Genomic DNA, 14,436 nt, shown 5'->3' on the forward strand with positions numbered 1-14,436 from the left:
GAATGAGAAAAGCGTGGGGGTTTGGTGGTGGTGGTAGGAGGTGAAGCAGTGACAGTAGCAGAAGTGGAAGCCAGTGAGGATGCCATCAATCAAGTAAACGAAACAACAGAAAAGGAAAGAAGTAAAGTTTGGATGTTGGATCGATTAAATCAAAGGTTTAGTATAGTAAATGTTGTGTTTCATGACACTGGGGCACCTAAACTCCACAAACCTCACACATATCCTATGTATCTAATTCTTCTACCTTAAGAGGGAATACTAATTTTTTTATATTTATATTTATATTTCAAATATCAAAATAATAATTACTATTCAAACATAAAATATAATAAATAATTGATTTTTTTTATATATTCATATATATAAATAAAATTATAATGGTTGATATAGTAACATACTTATAGTGTGATGGTGTATATTGTGGACAATATACAACAAATAACATACAAAATTATATTAAAGAATATAGTTTTTCATAGTATTGTAGAAAAAATTTGAAAATGTTGCTTAAATTTTAAACATTTGAAATTCTATTTAGGAGAATAATTACTGTTTCCGCGTAAAAGTTTATTTGAGATCTAAGGAGAAAGTTATTGAATTGCTACTAAGAATTTATGTTGAAAAATTAGTCGGAGACCTTGTTAATTTTATAGAGATTATAGATTTACAAAATGTAAAAAAAAATGTTGAATGGTGTGATTTGAAGAGACAATTAAATAATAACATAATGATATAAAATTTTATATTAGAAGAATATATGTTATCTATTTGCGTGATTTTAAAAAGTGTTATATGATATAATGTGAAAAAATAATAGAAAATGTAGAAAAATAATATAAATTTTTATATTGGTACAAGGGGTCATCGACTTGTGTGTTTAATATGGTAAGTTATGAACTTATTCTAAATTAATATTTTGACGAAAAAATTGACATGGAGATTTAATTAATGTTTTTGCATAACTCTCCATGTCTATACCATAGAATTTGCCTTTGACTTTACTCGTTCGGTACTTGCAGAAAAATACGTATCATATGGATGATTCACTATGTTCTTTCTCAACTTATTTAGAGTTAGTAAAGACGTAAACTCCATCATTAACGAAGACTTGGTTGAACAATTTTTCATTGACGTGGCGCCTGGTGAATAATCACCTCAAGTGGTTAATCATGTCAAAGGTTGACTTTTCAAACAACAAACATACCATGAATAGCTTTAGGCTCAACCAGAGTAGGGGTTTTTGTATCCTCTACAAAGAAATCACCTTCCAAATTGTTGTCATCAAACCATGTCATACAATTCAAGACATATTATTCTCTATATTCAAAGGAGGTCAACAAGACTATCATTTCCTCCTCCAAATCAGGAAAATCTATTGAAACATAAAATATATTAGTGTGTAATTTTAAATTATTAAATGTTAAAATTATTTTTTTTAATCATTAATAAATAAGTCTAAAACAATTTTTACTATTTTTAAATAAATTAACATAAAATTTACTTTTAAAAATATATAAATAAAATAACTTTTGAATTTTTTTTAAACAAAGTCTCTTATCACCTATATAATGTGATAAGGAACTCAAGAGCGTGAAGATGATCCAAATTAAAATAAATAAAGTTTATTTTAATTTATTAAAATATAGATCAAATCTATCTCTAAACATAAATGGGTCATAAGTAACATCATTCTCTAGGCTCATTTTGGACTTACATCTTTTTTTTTATAAATAAACTTAATATAATGAAGTAAAGTATATTCCCTTACACATAACATAAACTAAATCAATAATAAAACTATTATAATTTCAAATCAAAGCAAACTAATAATAAATACAAACCAAATTAAAATAAATAAAGTTTATCATAATTTATTAAAATATAAACCATTTTCATACTATTAGAGTCCTTCTCATAGTGCTACCGAACTTAAAAATTTTATAGTCATAAAAAAATCTTTATTTTAAACTCAAAAAATAGAAAAATATGGTAAAAAAAAAAAACCAAACAGACTCAACTAAATAGTTTTGAATTTTTATGTTTGACCAAATCATAAAAATAATTATAAATCTCATTTGCATACATTGAATCATCAATCATATTTTATGTGTGTAATTTTAAAATAACTTAAATATATTTTTAATCTTATAAAATTATGACATTTTAAATTTAATATTAAAAAAAATTATTTATTTATTTATTTTATAAATGATTTTATTAATTATCAATTTAAAAAATAAAAAATTTATAGAAATTAAAAGTTTATGTAACCTTAAAATAATTTCGTAAGTAAATAATATCATTGTATTAAAATTTATTATTTGTTAATAGATGAGTCCACGTATTTCCAGCCCAGCCCAACAGAAAAAAAGATGAACGCAGAAATCCCTAAAAAAATCAAATTTTAAGCACTTAGCAGAAGCACGTCGAGAGAAAGAGAGAAACAACATTTGCAGAGTTGCAGCAGCAGTTACGAAGAAGCGAATTTGAAAAAAATGGCATCCCTTGCTCTTCTCCGTCCCTGCATATTCCACCACACCCACAAGAAATCTTCAACCCTTACCCTTAAACCCAAACCAATTTCAATTTCATTTTCACCTTTGACACCACCACCATACAAACTCACCCTAAAAAACGGCGGCCCTAAAGCCCAGATAACCTCACCCGCAGCACCGGCGCGTTTAATTTCAATCGCCGCATACACACTCCCATTCTTCAATTCCCTTCAATACGGTCACAGCATTCTCACTCAATACCCTAAATTCGCACTCCTCTTTGATCCAATCATCCCTTTCCTCTCATTTTATAGATCCCTCCCTTACGCTTCCTTCATCGCATTCTTCGCTCTCTATTTGGGAATTGTTAGAAACCCTATTTTCTCTCAATACGTTAGATTCAATGCTATGCAAGCACTTACACTCGACGTGCTTCTTGTTCTTCCGCTTCTGTTTCAGAGGATATTTTCTCCGGGTCGGTATGGGTTGGCTTTTCGGGTCATGATTTGGGCCCATAATGCGGTTTTCATTTTCAGTATTCTTTGCTTTCTCTATAGCGTCTTGTCTTGTCTTTTGGGTCGTACTCCTTATTTGCCTTTTGTTGCTGATGCTGCAGCAAGACAAATCTGAATTTTATTTCTTTATCATATGATTGTAATGTAGCACATAAACTTGTGTTTTATTTGTTGTTACTTTTAGTTACTTAAATGGATGGATTAATACAATTAATTATGCTTTTCAGTTTTTTTTTTTTAGTCACAATGTTCCCTTACCCTTCAATGTAATAGTGCTTTTTGTATCCTCGTTTTCTATTTTATTTTCATGTATAATTGTTAGGAGGCAGATGACAAATATTTAATCTACTTGTTGTATGTTATATATTTTCATGTGTAATTTGCTATATAATCTTTGAAATGAGAATGGAGTTCTAAAATTTGGGTGGTGAAGGCCGGAATTTTAAATTGTGACTCAATGTTATTGTGACAAATCTATCGTAATATCAAATATCCACGCATTATTGTTTAAGGGAAATGAAGAAAAATGGATGGAATGAGGGTTTACATGTTGAAGGTTGGCATGAATTGTAAGATTGTGTTTGAATAAAGTTTGCAAAATTATTTTTAATTAAAATGAGTTTGCTACAACATGATTTACGTTTGAATTTTTTTCATAAATGTGTGTCACAATATATTTTATATTTTTATACTGTATAAAATGTATTTCACGTGGAGAAGTGATATAAAAAAACTTCCAAATACACTCGGTAATAGTTGCAATTCATACTTACGATCTTCTCTCGTATAATTTAATTCAGCGGATCACATATAAAATTTATAGAAAAATACACATAAAGTTTAATTCAATTTTTACGAATGTTTTTTAAGTTATTTTATTTGAATTTGTATCTTTTACAATATATTTTATTTGTACGTTAATTTTTTATTTCAATTTCGACGACAAATAGTTTAATTGAAAAATTATGATCATTTGAAACTATTATAATATATTTATAAATGATTTATATTTTTTAATTTTCTCTACAACAATTTAAACACATATATAGTTCTAAAAACAAGGTTATAAATATCTATTTATATAATCAATATACTTAACTTCTTTCACATGCAAAATAACTTAGACAATCAACTTGTTGCGATGTTTTGAAAATTTGTTATTAAGTTAATTAATTTAAGTGTTTTGTTGTGTTTGTTGATTTATTTTAAGTATTAAATATTTTAATGAGATATAATTTTACAATTTTTGATGTTTTAGTGTTTCAATTTAATTACATCTTTTAAGATAAAAAAGTATTTTTAATTAACTCGTGAACCCAACTCAATTCATTTTTAATCTGATTGGTTTAATTCAAATTTGATGCAAAAATAAAAAGTTAAGAGCTCAACTAAAATCAAGTTAATTGATTCATATATCGAATCAAAAACCCATAATTGGAGAAAGATTGGAGGAGAGAATAAAGATTGTTAATTTTGTAATTTTCATAAAATATGATATAAATTTATTTAAAATAGTAATCACCTCTGTATGTTAGCTAAATCCGATTAGTTTTAAACTTAAATTAATATTGTATCAACTAACAGTGTGCTTGGCTAACAACGATTAGTTAGAAACAACTTTGTAGCAACTTTTAGTGACTTTGGATATAGGATCCTTCCGACTTGATCAATGTTAAGTATCTGTTTCGTTTGGCATTGCCATAAATTTGATCAAACGTGTGGTGATGCGATGAATTGAAGCTTCCATTTCACTGTGCATTCATACCGTGATTTCATAACTTTCCAAACATGTACTAAGAATCGGAGTTTCAAGTTGCCGGCCGGGTAAGATTCTTTAGTTTTCCAAACATATAATTAAACAGGCATGCGTGAACGTGAAAAAAAGTGCACAAATTTTTTTATGCTCAGTTAAAGCACAAATGCAGAACTGCTCCACATGTAGGCAGATTACAAATTGGATTTAGTAATTACTGCAGGGCAAACATCAAACCACAATTTAGCAACACCTAAGCTCAAGTTACATCCATCATTGGATAACTAGTTCAATAAAACTACCCAAAAAAAAAATTGTCCAAGACGAGGTTCATCACCCACCTAGACTAGACATCTTTAAACATCCATAAGATTCTTGGCAGCTGCTAGTACCGATCATGACGCCTGGCAAAACAGCAAGACAGGTTAGAGCAATAACTTTCAACCGCCGGTGTGAAAATCAGTTACTACATATGCATAAGAAACATTACATATACATGTATAAGAATCTGTGTTTTGGTTAAAATCCATTCAGTTTTTTTAATTGATACTTGAAATCAATCACTTTTCTCTCTAAAATTAAATAAGTCCCAGTGAAATCAACTGTATTTAGATTCCACAAGGAGCCTTTCGGAATGACAGCTTAGAAGGCCCTACTGATCCTGGAACCATATTGGAACGACTATTCACTTGTTTTCCATGTGGCATATCTACATCATGCTGTAGAAAAAGTACCCAGTATGAAAAAAAGGAAGTAATGAAGTAGTAAAAGAAGCACGTACCTATGACGATCATAATCTCTAGAACGCTCTCGAGATCGAGACCTCCGACGACTTCTTGAATCATAGTGGCGGGAACGGTCTGAATCTCTGTCTCGGTCTCGATCATATCCACGGTCTCGATCATGGTGCCTATCACGATCCCTACTCCTACGATCATAGTCTCGCCCTCTTTCATGGCTCTCGCCACGTTCACGGTCCCTACTTGGCTCCCTTTCACGATCCTTACTCCGTTCTTTTGATCTATGCATATAAATGTAAGCAAATATTTGAGTAAATATGAAATTTTATTTCAATGCCTATCAGATATGTTTCTACATTTAGAAGCAATGAAAATTACCTCCTGTCATCAAGACGATCAGTCTTACGGCTGTTGGCCCTTTCTTCCTGAACCGGAGAAAAAATAACAATTTGAGATCCTCTCTCCAATTAGACCAAAGGTTCATAATAATTTGATATAAAAAATCCAAAACCCAACAATAAACTAAACACATGGCCAGAAACACAGCCTAATGACCATGCAAAGATCAACCTCGTTTCTTTTTATTCTTCCTTTTGCCTATGAATGGGCATACACTTGGAAACAGCCAGAAGTAACGTTCATAGTTAACATTAAGAATTAACAATATACTACAAAAAGGAATACTGAGAATGATAAATTAAAATTGAACATCACTCCCAGTGTCGGTGGCCAGAACTGGGTCTGGTGGCAAATGAGCTAAAGATAGGATAGGATGGATAGACTCCTCACTAATAACTAATTAGAATGCACACGAATCAAATCTGAAACATTCTCATTTTCATCATACCACAATTACAAAAATAATAATGAGATGAAATCAACTATAATTTTTTACGAGTCACAATATGTTTCCCTTTTAATATGATTCCAATAGAGAAATATAAGCAATAGCCAGAAAGGTGATCAAAAAGAGACTTTAGGAGTCACATTGCTAACACCTGGCTGGCAAAACCAAACTATTTCTCCATATTATAACATTCTAAAATAACATACATAATAAACAGTTAAATCAGTTTTAAAATAGGCTAAAATTACAGAAGATCCCGTAAATAGATTTTCAATTACCTTGAGTAATTAGGGGTCGTCTACTTTGTGAAAATGTTGTGTTTCCATTTCTTAAAATGTGTGTTCATTTACCTTGATAAAAGACTCTTGAAGTAAACCATTGATAGAAATAGATGAAATGGTAGTTAATGATGAAGATGCATTTCCGAAAATAATGAAAACAGTTTTTGGTTCACTTCAAAAGTCTCTTATCCCCTTACTAACGAGTAAAATTAATACAAATTTTAAGAAATGAAAACAAGAAATGTTTTCACAAAGTAAATTGTCCCGTAGTGTCCAATTTGCCGGAGGGGATACCTTTGTTTACCAAAAATATACAAATAATGGAAATACAAGAAAGATGACTTACTTGAAGTTCTGCCAACTTCTCACGAATTTGCATATACCCTAAATGAAGTTTCCCTCCAAAATGATCAGCTAAACGGCGATCACTGTAAATAATAATATAAATCAAAATATTACAGCAAAATATACAGAGGTATCAAGACAGAATATTGATATACATGATTTCCCCAAAAATTTCTAACTAAGAATAGCATGATCTACAAGCAAAAACATAAAAGACGCACATTCTTTAGCTGCAAAAGTTATCCTCGTAAAACTGGCACAAGAGCCTGCTGGTGACAAGGAGTATTACTAACGGGTCAAAAGCTGAAGCACTTAAAACCCCAAATTCTAGCACTATAAATCCCTAACAAACTTCAAGAGAAAAGATGTTTGGGTGCAGAATCAGTTATTACCTGTCATAAACACTCAAAAATGCTCCACAAATGTCGCACACACGTAGCTTTTGATCAGTCTGAATTGTCGTAAATGAGCAAAATAGGAGTAAGAATCATTGCAGTTATCTTGTAACTAAATAAAATTAACCAAAATTTCTCAGCAAAATAATGACAAACGCAAGCAAAAATTGTGGTTGCAGCAATGATATGGGAACATATTTTTCAAAAAAAAAAATGAATTGGGACAAAACATATCCCCGAATACTTCTCACTTTATAATTATATACATCAGTGAAATACCTGATATAATTATATGTTATAAGTCAAGAATTGTGATAGTTAATTTATTCTAACATCCCAGTTGCTGTATTGGTGCAATTACTGAAAGTGTTACTTTTTATCATTTAAAAAGAGTTGTTAATAATGGAAAATCTACTCACAATCCGCACATCTGCAGCTGTATACTTTGAAGAATCCAGTGTTGGCTCTTGTCTGGAAGGAAGCTGAGATAAAAAATATATATCTTTAGAGCCATTGCACAAGGCTAAATATACACATAACGAAAAATTAAACAATTAAAAACAGTATGCAAACAAATCAAAAAAGAATATTGAAGCTTCAATAACTTCATAAACAAGTCTATATTTAAATAGAACATATCAATAACCTTCTTAAGTGCTTCAGCCTCTTCCAATGCTTTTTGTGCCTCATCAATCAATCCTTGTTCACCTGGTCACTCAAAATAATAATATAATTAAATAATAAGCAAAGAACCTTTCCTGAAAGAAGACATTTTTTATATTTTTTAGTTGCTAAACAGAAGGCAAAGGACAAGGTTACTGATTCAAATTTTAGCCATTTATTTAAGCTAAACACGTATAGAATCAAGATTCAAACAACATGGATGTTTTCACAGTTATTATGATTGCTAGGCCATTGTCAAGTATATTGAAATTGAAATTAAAATAAATGGATACCAAATCTTTCAAAAGGCTAAAATCACAATGAAGTTCTTTTCAGTGATACAAAATCTGTCCTAAATATTCTTGGTGTCATTATTTCAGTGGCCAATTTCCTTTCCCTAAATATTCTTGCTGTGATATGAGGCATTAGCTACTTTCAATTCTGATGCAGCATAGGGGGGATTAATAACAATATTTTAATGATGTAATTTTAACTCCTACGTGCATCACTTAGGAGAGTGAGAATTGTATGTGACTTTTTAATATACTTGGAAATATCATGATCTAAGATGAGCAATGGATTTATAGGGGCAGGGGTTGTTTGTTAGAACTTTAAAATCCGTTGTAAAAGAACCCTTTAGGAACTATTGTAATCGCTTTTTGCCATCAAGCTCATGTCTTCCTTATCTGCAACTCTCCAAGATTCTTGATTAAGAATACCATCACTTTAACAATTTACCATTGCTTAATATTAACCAACTCTTCTCCCTTCATTAATAATATTGTTGCATGAAGTTCACTACATCACCTTCTAGTTCACAAATAGGTATTGAAAGGTATAGAACTTATAACTACTCATGCTCTATCCTCCTACGGTGTTTAGTCCAAATACTCCAAATGGCTAGTATTGGTGTAAAACATATATCCAAGACTAATTTGTGTGCAATACTCCTGCATACATATCATGTATCCTCTTTTTTTTGCTTTTCTAAAAGAAGTTATTAACCGACCCTTTTGGGATATGACATTAATACTTCAGAACACAACTCCAAAAACATGCCTTAAAAAGCTCCTTGTTGTACAGCCTTTCTCTTCGTGATTTATAATCAAATTATGGAGTACACATTCCTTCCATTATTCCTTGAAACAAAATCAAATGGATACAAAAAGGGAAAAAGGATTTGGTTTGTATGCATTTAAACTTTGACTTTTTGCCTAGGAAAGATGGTGGTGGACTTGCTGAGTTGGCGGAGTTGTCTCCTGATAAACTAGGCTTAAAACCTACGTTTATTGGATGATGAAAATGATACCATTAGTAGTAGATAGTAGGCAACTGAATAGAGTCAAAACGTCTTCTGAATATGATTAATGATACTTTTAGGGACATGCAGGCTTTGCGTGTGGAGAAATGTGAAATTTGTGACAAGTTATTGTTAAACAAGGAAAATAATATATATTTATAAAAGCATATATAAACAACATGATGCAAATACAGTTTTTAGCTGAAAAGACACTTATGTAAAGAATAAGCAAAACCAAGTATGTGCCAAGAAGCAAAACCTATGTTTATTGGATGATGAAATCGATACCATTAGCAGTAGGTAGTAGGCAATTGAATAGAGTCAAAACTTCTTCTGAATATGATTAATGATACTTTTAGGGACATGCAGGCTTTGCGTGTGGAAAAATGTGAAATTTTTGTGACAAGTTATTGTTAAACAAGGAAAATAATATATATTTATAAAAGCATATATAAACAACATGATGCAAATACAGTTTTTAGCTGAAAAGACACTTATGTAAAGAATAAGCAAAACCAAGTATGTGCCAAGAAGCAAAACCTATGTTTATTGGATGATGAAATCGATACCATTAGCAGTAGGTAGTAGGCAATTGAATAGAGTCAAAACTTCTTCTGAATATGATTAATGATACTTTTAGGGACATGCAGGCTTTGCGTGTGGAAAAATGTGAAATTTTTGTGACAAGTTATTGTTAAACAAGGAAAATAATATATATTTATAAAAGCATATATAAACAACATGATGCAAATACAGTTTTTAGCTGAAAAGACACTTATGTAAAGAATAAGCAAAACCAAGTATGTGCCAAGAAGCAAAACCTATGTTTATTGGATGATGAAATCGATACCATTAGCAGTAGGTAGTAGGCAATTGAATAGAGTCAAAACTTCTTCTGAATATGATTAATGATACTTTTAGGGACATGCAGGCTTTGCGTGTGGAAAAATGTGAAATTTTTGTGACAAGTTATTGTTAAACAAGGAAAATAATATATATTTATAAAAGCATATATAAACAACATGATGCAAATACAGTTTTTAGCTGAAAAGACACTTATGTAAAGAATAAGCAAAACCAAGTATGTGCCAACTGATAAGAGTATCGCTAACTTACCCAGATCCTCAGCCTTCTTTAACTTTTCATTTATCATCTCCTGTGTTCGAGCATCAGGAGTAACTACAGGAAGGGGTGCTAAAGGTGGTGGATTTGGCAGAGGTTGAGGCAGAGATGCCCTATCTTTGTTAAATGCATCTAAAAGAAGCGTAGACTGTTTGAAAATTGATATATGGCCAACAGAGTTGTTAGTATTCTCCCATAAAATAGTAACCAAAATAAGATAACTAGTTAACAGTCTAACCATGTGAATTACAAAAGAAAGACACACCAGGATCACAGTATTACTAATCATATAGATCTTCATGCTCAAGAGAGATCACTGACCTGCTTGTCTGCTCTTCTGGTTCTAAGTTCCTCTACAATCTCCAAAGCTCGAATCTTCATATCTGACAAGCCTTCAAGATCTGCAAGTGTGAAATTATTACCCCAGTTAATAAAATAAACAAAAAACCAGAAAGTTGAAATTTTGGGTGTGGAATAAAAGCATGTAATCACAATATCAAATAGTTCCAAACGTAATCAAGTTGATTTGACCTGCAGTTTTCATACTCATGAGATATTGCAAACTAATAATTGGAATCAAAGACAGAAGTTATCAAGCGATGTTACTACCAACATCTCCACAAGGATCAATTCAATCCCTTAAACAGGTCATGCCTATCAACAGTTCCAAGTCATGTACCACCCCCCTCATTATTCATTCATGTGATACCCGCAGTAACATGCACATTCATCTTAATTGCAAAAGCTACACTTTAGACAATAAAAACTATGGATAAACAACAATAAAAACAGATACCACTAACAACTCCAACCCTTTATTATTCTATTCTTTTCACATTGCAATTAAATATAGACTAAATGCCAAAAAACAAAAGTCTACAGAGTATTGAAATAAAAAATAATAAGAATACCGTATTTATCAGCTTCTTTCAACTTTTCTTTGATTTCTTTGGACAACTCAAGCACTTCAGGCGTCTACACATCAAACAAAACAAAGAATTACAACTTGCAAGAGACCATCAACTCCCACTAACAAACAACAATCTAATCCATACTCTATATTCACCTGAGTAACTTCAGAGACTGAAATTGCAATTGCAGCTTTGGCATCGTCGTCCTCAAGACGCTTAAGAGCTCTGCCAATTTTCCTATCACATTCACCAATTAGCTTGTCTATAACATCCTCCAACTCCCTCTCGTAATTATCAATCCCTTTGGATTTCGCTTCCTCATATCTAGAAAACACAGTTAAGCAAACACTACTATACCCTAAAATACAATAATCACAATTCACAACTCAACAATTGAAAATAAGAGATTAATTATAGCGAGATCTTGAAGGATACTCTTTTCTTAGCTGCAAAGAGTGAACTTTAGGGCATGGACCCATATCCATTTTCTGAAAAAATGAAAACGGTGATTATGCCTTAAGTAATCGCTAACCGTAATAACAGAATGGAGTGAGAGAGAGAGAGAGGTTAATTACCGTTAGCTGGAAGAGTTCGTGAGGGCAAAGACCGACGAGATAGAGACGACAAACATCGCGATCGTAATACTTGCGGTTAACTTCGCGGACGTCGCCGTTTCGATTGGCTCCCATTAACACGTCCAGCTGCTTCCGTATCGCGTCCATACTTTCTTCCTTCTCTTCAGTTTCACTAATGCACTTGCTCTCTCACTTCTCCTTCTCTTTTCTTTTCGATCTGGAACTCCGATTTACCCACAACGGACACACTCAGTTATACTGAGTTGACGAGTTAGGGTTTCAACTTGTCGAAGTAATGAGGTGAGTGTCTCACTTCATTGCCAAGATTTTAAAGAAAAATAAAATAAAATTCAATGAAAATTAAAATAGTAAATAAATATTTTTAAAACATCCAAACAAGTTTAGGGTATAATTATTGAGAGAGAAAAAAATTCATTTTTTTTGTATAAATTAATTTTAGATTGATAGAAAAAATTATCATTAATTTCATTATTTCACTGTATAGTTATAATTTTGATCATCAAATAATAACTCAATCAACGATTTAAAATATTCACATCAATATTGTATGGTCATTAAACTCATAATTATTTTTGAATTTTATTTTTTCGTATTTTTTTTTTTTATAGTCAATTTATTTTATATAAGTTGTTAAAATTATTTATTTTGTTATCCACTACTAGTTATGACTTTGTCAATACCTCCAAATTGAATATAGTGTTATGGTTCTCCAAAATCGTCGATTTATATTGTAGAAGTTTTCCAAATTGAGGGCAAATTTTGTATTTAGTAGCAGAGTATCGTGTATTCTTCGTCTCAAATTATCAATTATGGTGTGAGGATATCATAAACCATACAAAATTGAATTGTGTCTTTCAACAATTGGTATAATCTAAATTGCGTCGTAGTCACGGTTGGATCTTCATTTTCTCTTAGTTGCGTCTCGATCCCTTCTTTTGACGTTTTCCAATGGCGTCTTCTTTGTCGCTCATCAATGGTGTTTTGTCATTAAACAACTATGTTAGTTCACATTTCACGGTGTAAATGATGTCATTACATCTATTTTTAAAATCTACATTAGTAAATCATACAACATAGTTAGGTGGAGTTATCTTAATGCTTAATTGTATAAAATGAGTTTGAACGAGCAATTGATCATTTTGATGAAGATGTGTGTAATAATTGTTCATTGTTTTATGTGTTGAGGAACTCACATCTCTCCTCAATACATGTATAAAGTCGAGTTAACTTCATAGATCCAAGTTTGCATATGTGCGCCTATTATTACTCATTTGTTATTTATTGAAGATAGTTTCTTGTTTTTTTAGAGCAAATGATGAACATATCTTGTGTAGTTAAAAGCATTGTTGATGTTTGTGCTAATGCTTCCGGTTAATTCATAAATTTGCATAAAACTATAAATACTTTTTTAGCAAGAACATGCCTAATACTACAACAACTATGTTTTTCCAGTAATTTAGGTGTTAGAACATCCTTGGGTACATTTAAACATAACTTGGGTCTTCATATTATGATTTGACAAAGAAAAAAGCTCATATTAAATTATGGGTCATACTAACAAGTGCCATAAGAATACAAAAATATAAATTTTAACCCATCAAAAGTTGAATATATAATTTTTTATACACTTTTTATTGTAAAATTTATATCTTTAGATACTTAACAAGTGTCTTAAGGCGCTTGTTAGCATTTTTTATAAACTATATTAGACAGACGTTGAAAATGTATCTTTAGTTGAAGTAGTAAGACAAAGTATCAAGTTGGTCGATAAGTGTTGATTAAATATGAGGTTAACATCTCATGCTACTACATGAGTGTTTTCTCTTAACAGGCCCTATTGGATATGAAATCCATAAATTGGTGGGTTCTTTTTGGTTGAGTTCTAATAAAGGTGGTCGAAGAGGTATCAACTAACTAAGATGGGATAAAATGACCATGCACAAAAATTATGGTGGAATGGATTTTCGTTATCTTTACGGTTTCGATTTAGCTATATTGGAGAACCAAAGCTGAAAACTATAAACCAACTGAGATTATGTGGTGACAAAGATCTTCGAAGCTAAATATTTTACTAAAGTGAACTTTTTGGAAGTGGTCATTGTCACAATCCTAGTTATCAGTTATATATAGTGTAGTATCTGAATGTATTAGATAGTGTTAAATTAAAAGACATAGTTGGAAGACATGTGATGACTCATCCACCAACACATGGTTTGACTTTTGACTCGTTGTATAGATCAACCAATAGCGCAAACACTTTATCTTCATGGTTCCTAATATCACAAACTTAACTAGTTGATCGATTTTGATACAAGTATATGACATGAACACATTATTGGGAGTCTCTTTACTGCTCGTTATGTAAACGAGATACTAAAAAACTTTTTATTAAGAATATCCCATAAAAGTTAAATTATTTGACAATTTGACAATAGAGATACCTATATTTTTAAAACTACTTATAAATTTTGTG

General features: G+C 31.1%; 3 protein-coding genes across 3 annotated transcripts in view; 1 reads left to right on the forward strand and 2 right to left on the reverse strand.

Moving 5' to 3' along the window:
- Positions 1-218, reverse strand: part of LOC101488597 (biotin carboxyl carrier protein of acetyl-CoA carboxylase, chloroplastic-like) — a 4,726-nt gene extending 4,508 nt beyond the window's left edge. Inside the window, exon 1 of the mRNA XM_012713668.3 lies at positions 9-218. Within this exon, the coding sequence (XP_012569122.1) occupies positions 9-86 (78 nt within the window). The 5' untranslated portion in view covers positions 87-218. The remainder of the gene's footprint in view (positions 1-8) is intronic.
- A 2,160-nt stretch (positions 219-2,378) lies between these two features.
- LOC101513131 (protein TIC 20-II, chloroplastic) lies at positions 2,379-3,294 on the forward strand. Its single transcript, XM_004492795.4, has one exon. It carries the CDS (start codon positions 2,496-2,498, stop codon positions 3,123-3,125), a length of 630 nt encoding a protein of 209 aa, XP_004492852.1. The 5' UTR covers positions 2,379-2,495; the 3' UTR covers positions 3,126-3,294.
- Positions 3,295-4,885: 1,591 nt separating this feature from the next.
- Positions 4,886-12,248, reverse strand: LOC101513457 (U1 snRNP-associated protein usp106). Its single transcript, XM_004492797.4, has 13 exons — positions 11,943-12,248; positions 11,803-11,855; positions 11,523-11,691; positions 11,368-11,431; positions 10,778-10,857; positions 10,451-10,604; positions 8,018-8,079; positions 7,791-7,853; positions 7,369-7,427; positions 6,978-7,059; positions 5,882-5,928; positions 5,545-5,784; positions 4,886-5,167 (listed from the first exon to the last, which is right to left on the reverse strand). Exons 1-13 carry the CDS (start codon positions 12,087-12,089, stop codon positions 5,149-5,151), a joined length of 1,239 nt encoding a protein of 412 aa, XP_004492854.1. The 5' UTR covers positions 12,090-12,248; the 3' UTR covers positions 4,886-5,148.
- Between the last annotated feature and the right edge of the window lie 2,188 nt (positions 12,249-14,436).

The sequence above is a fragment of the Cicer arietinum genome, chromosome 3 (genome assembly GCF_000331145.2).
Source record: "Cicer arietinum cultivar CDC Frontier isolate Library 1 chromosome 3, Cicar.CDCFrontier_v2.0, whole genome shotgun sequence".
NCBI lineage: Eukaryota > Viridiplantae > Streptophyta > Magnoliopsida > Fabales > Fabaceae > Cicer > Cicer arietinum.

Bases quoted from the DNA above. Each gene is read 5' to 3' on its own strand.
- LOC101513131 (XM_004492795.4), top strand. From the start codon at position 2,496: ATGGCATCCCTTGCTCTTCTCCGTCCCTGCATATTCCACCACACCCAC.
- LOC101513457 (XM_004492797.4), bottom strand. From the start codon at position 12,089: ATGGACGCGATACGGAAGCAGCTGGACGTGTTAATGGGAGCCAATCGA. The intron at 10,605-10,777 runs GTCAGTGATCTC...ATTTTCAAACAG, and splicing joins CCAGAAGAGCAGACAAGCAG to TCTACGCTTCTTTTAGATGC. The intron at 7,854-8,017 runs GTTATTGATATG...TTTTTATCTCAG, and splicing joins AGGCTGAAGCACTTAAGAAG to CTTCCTTCCAGACAAGAGCC.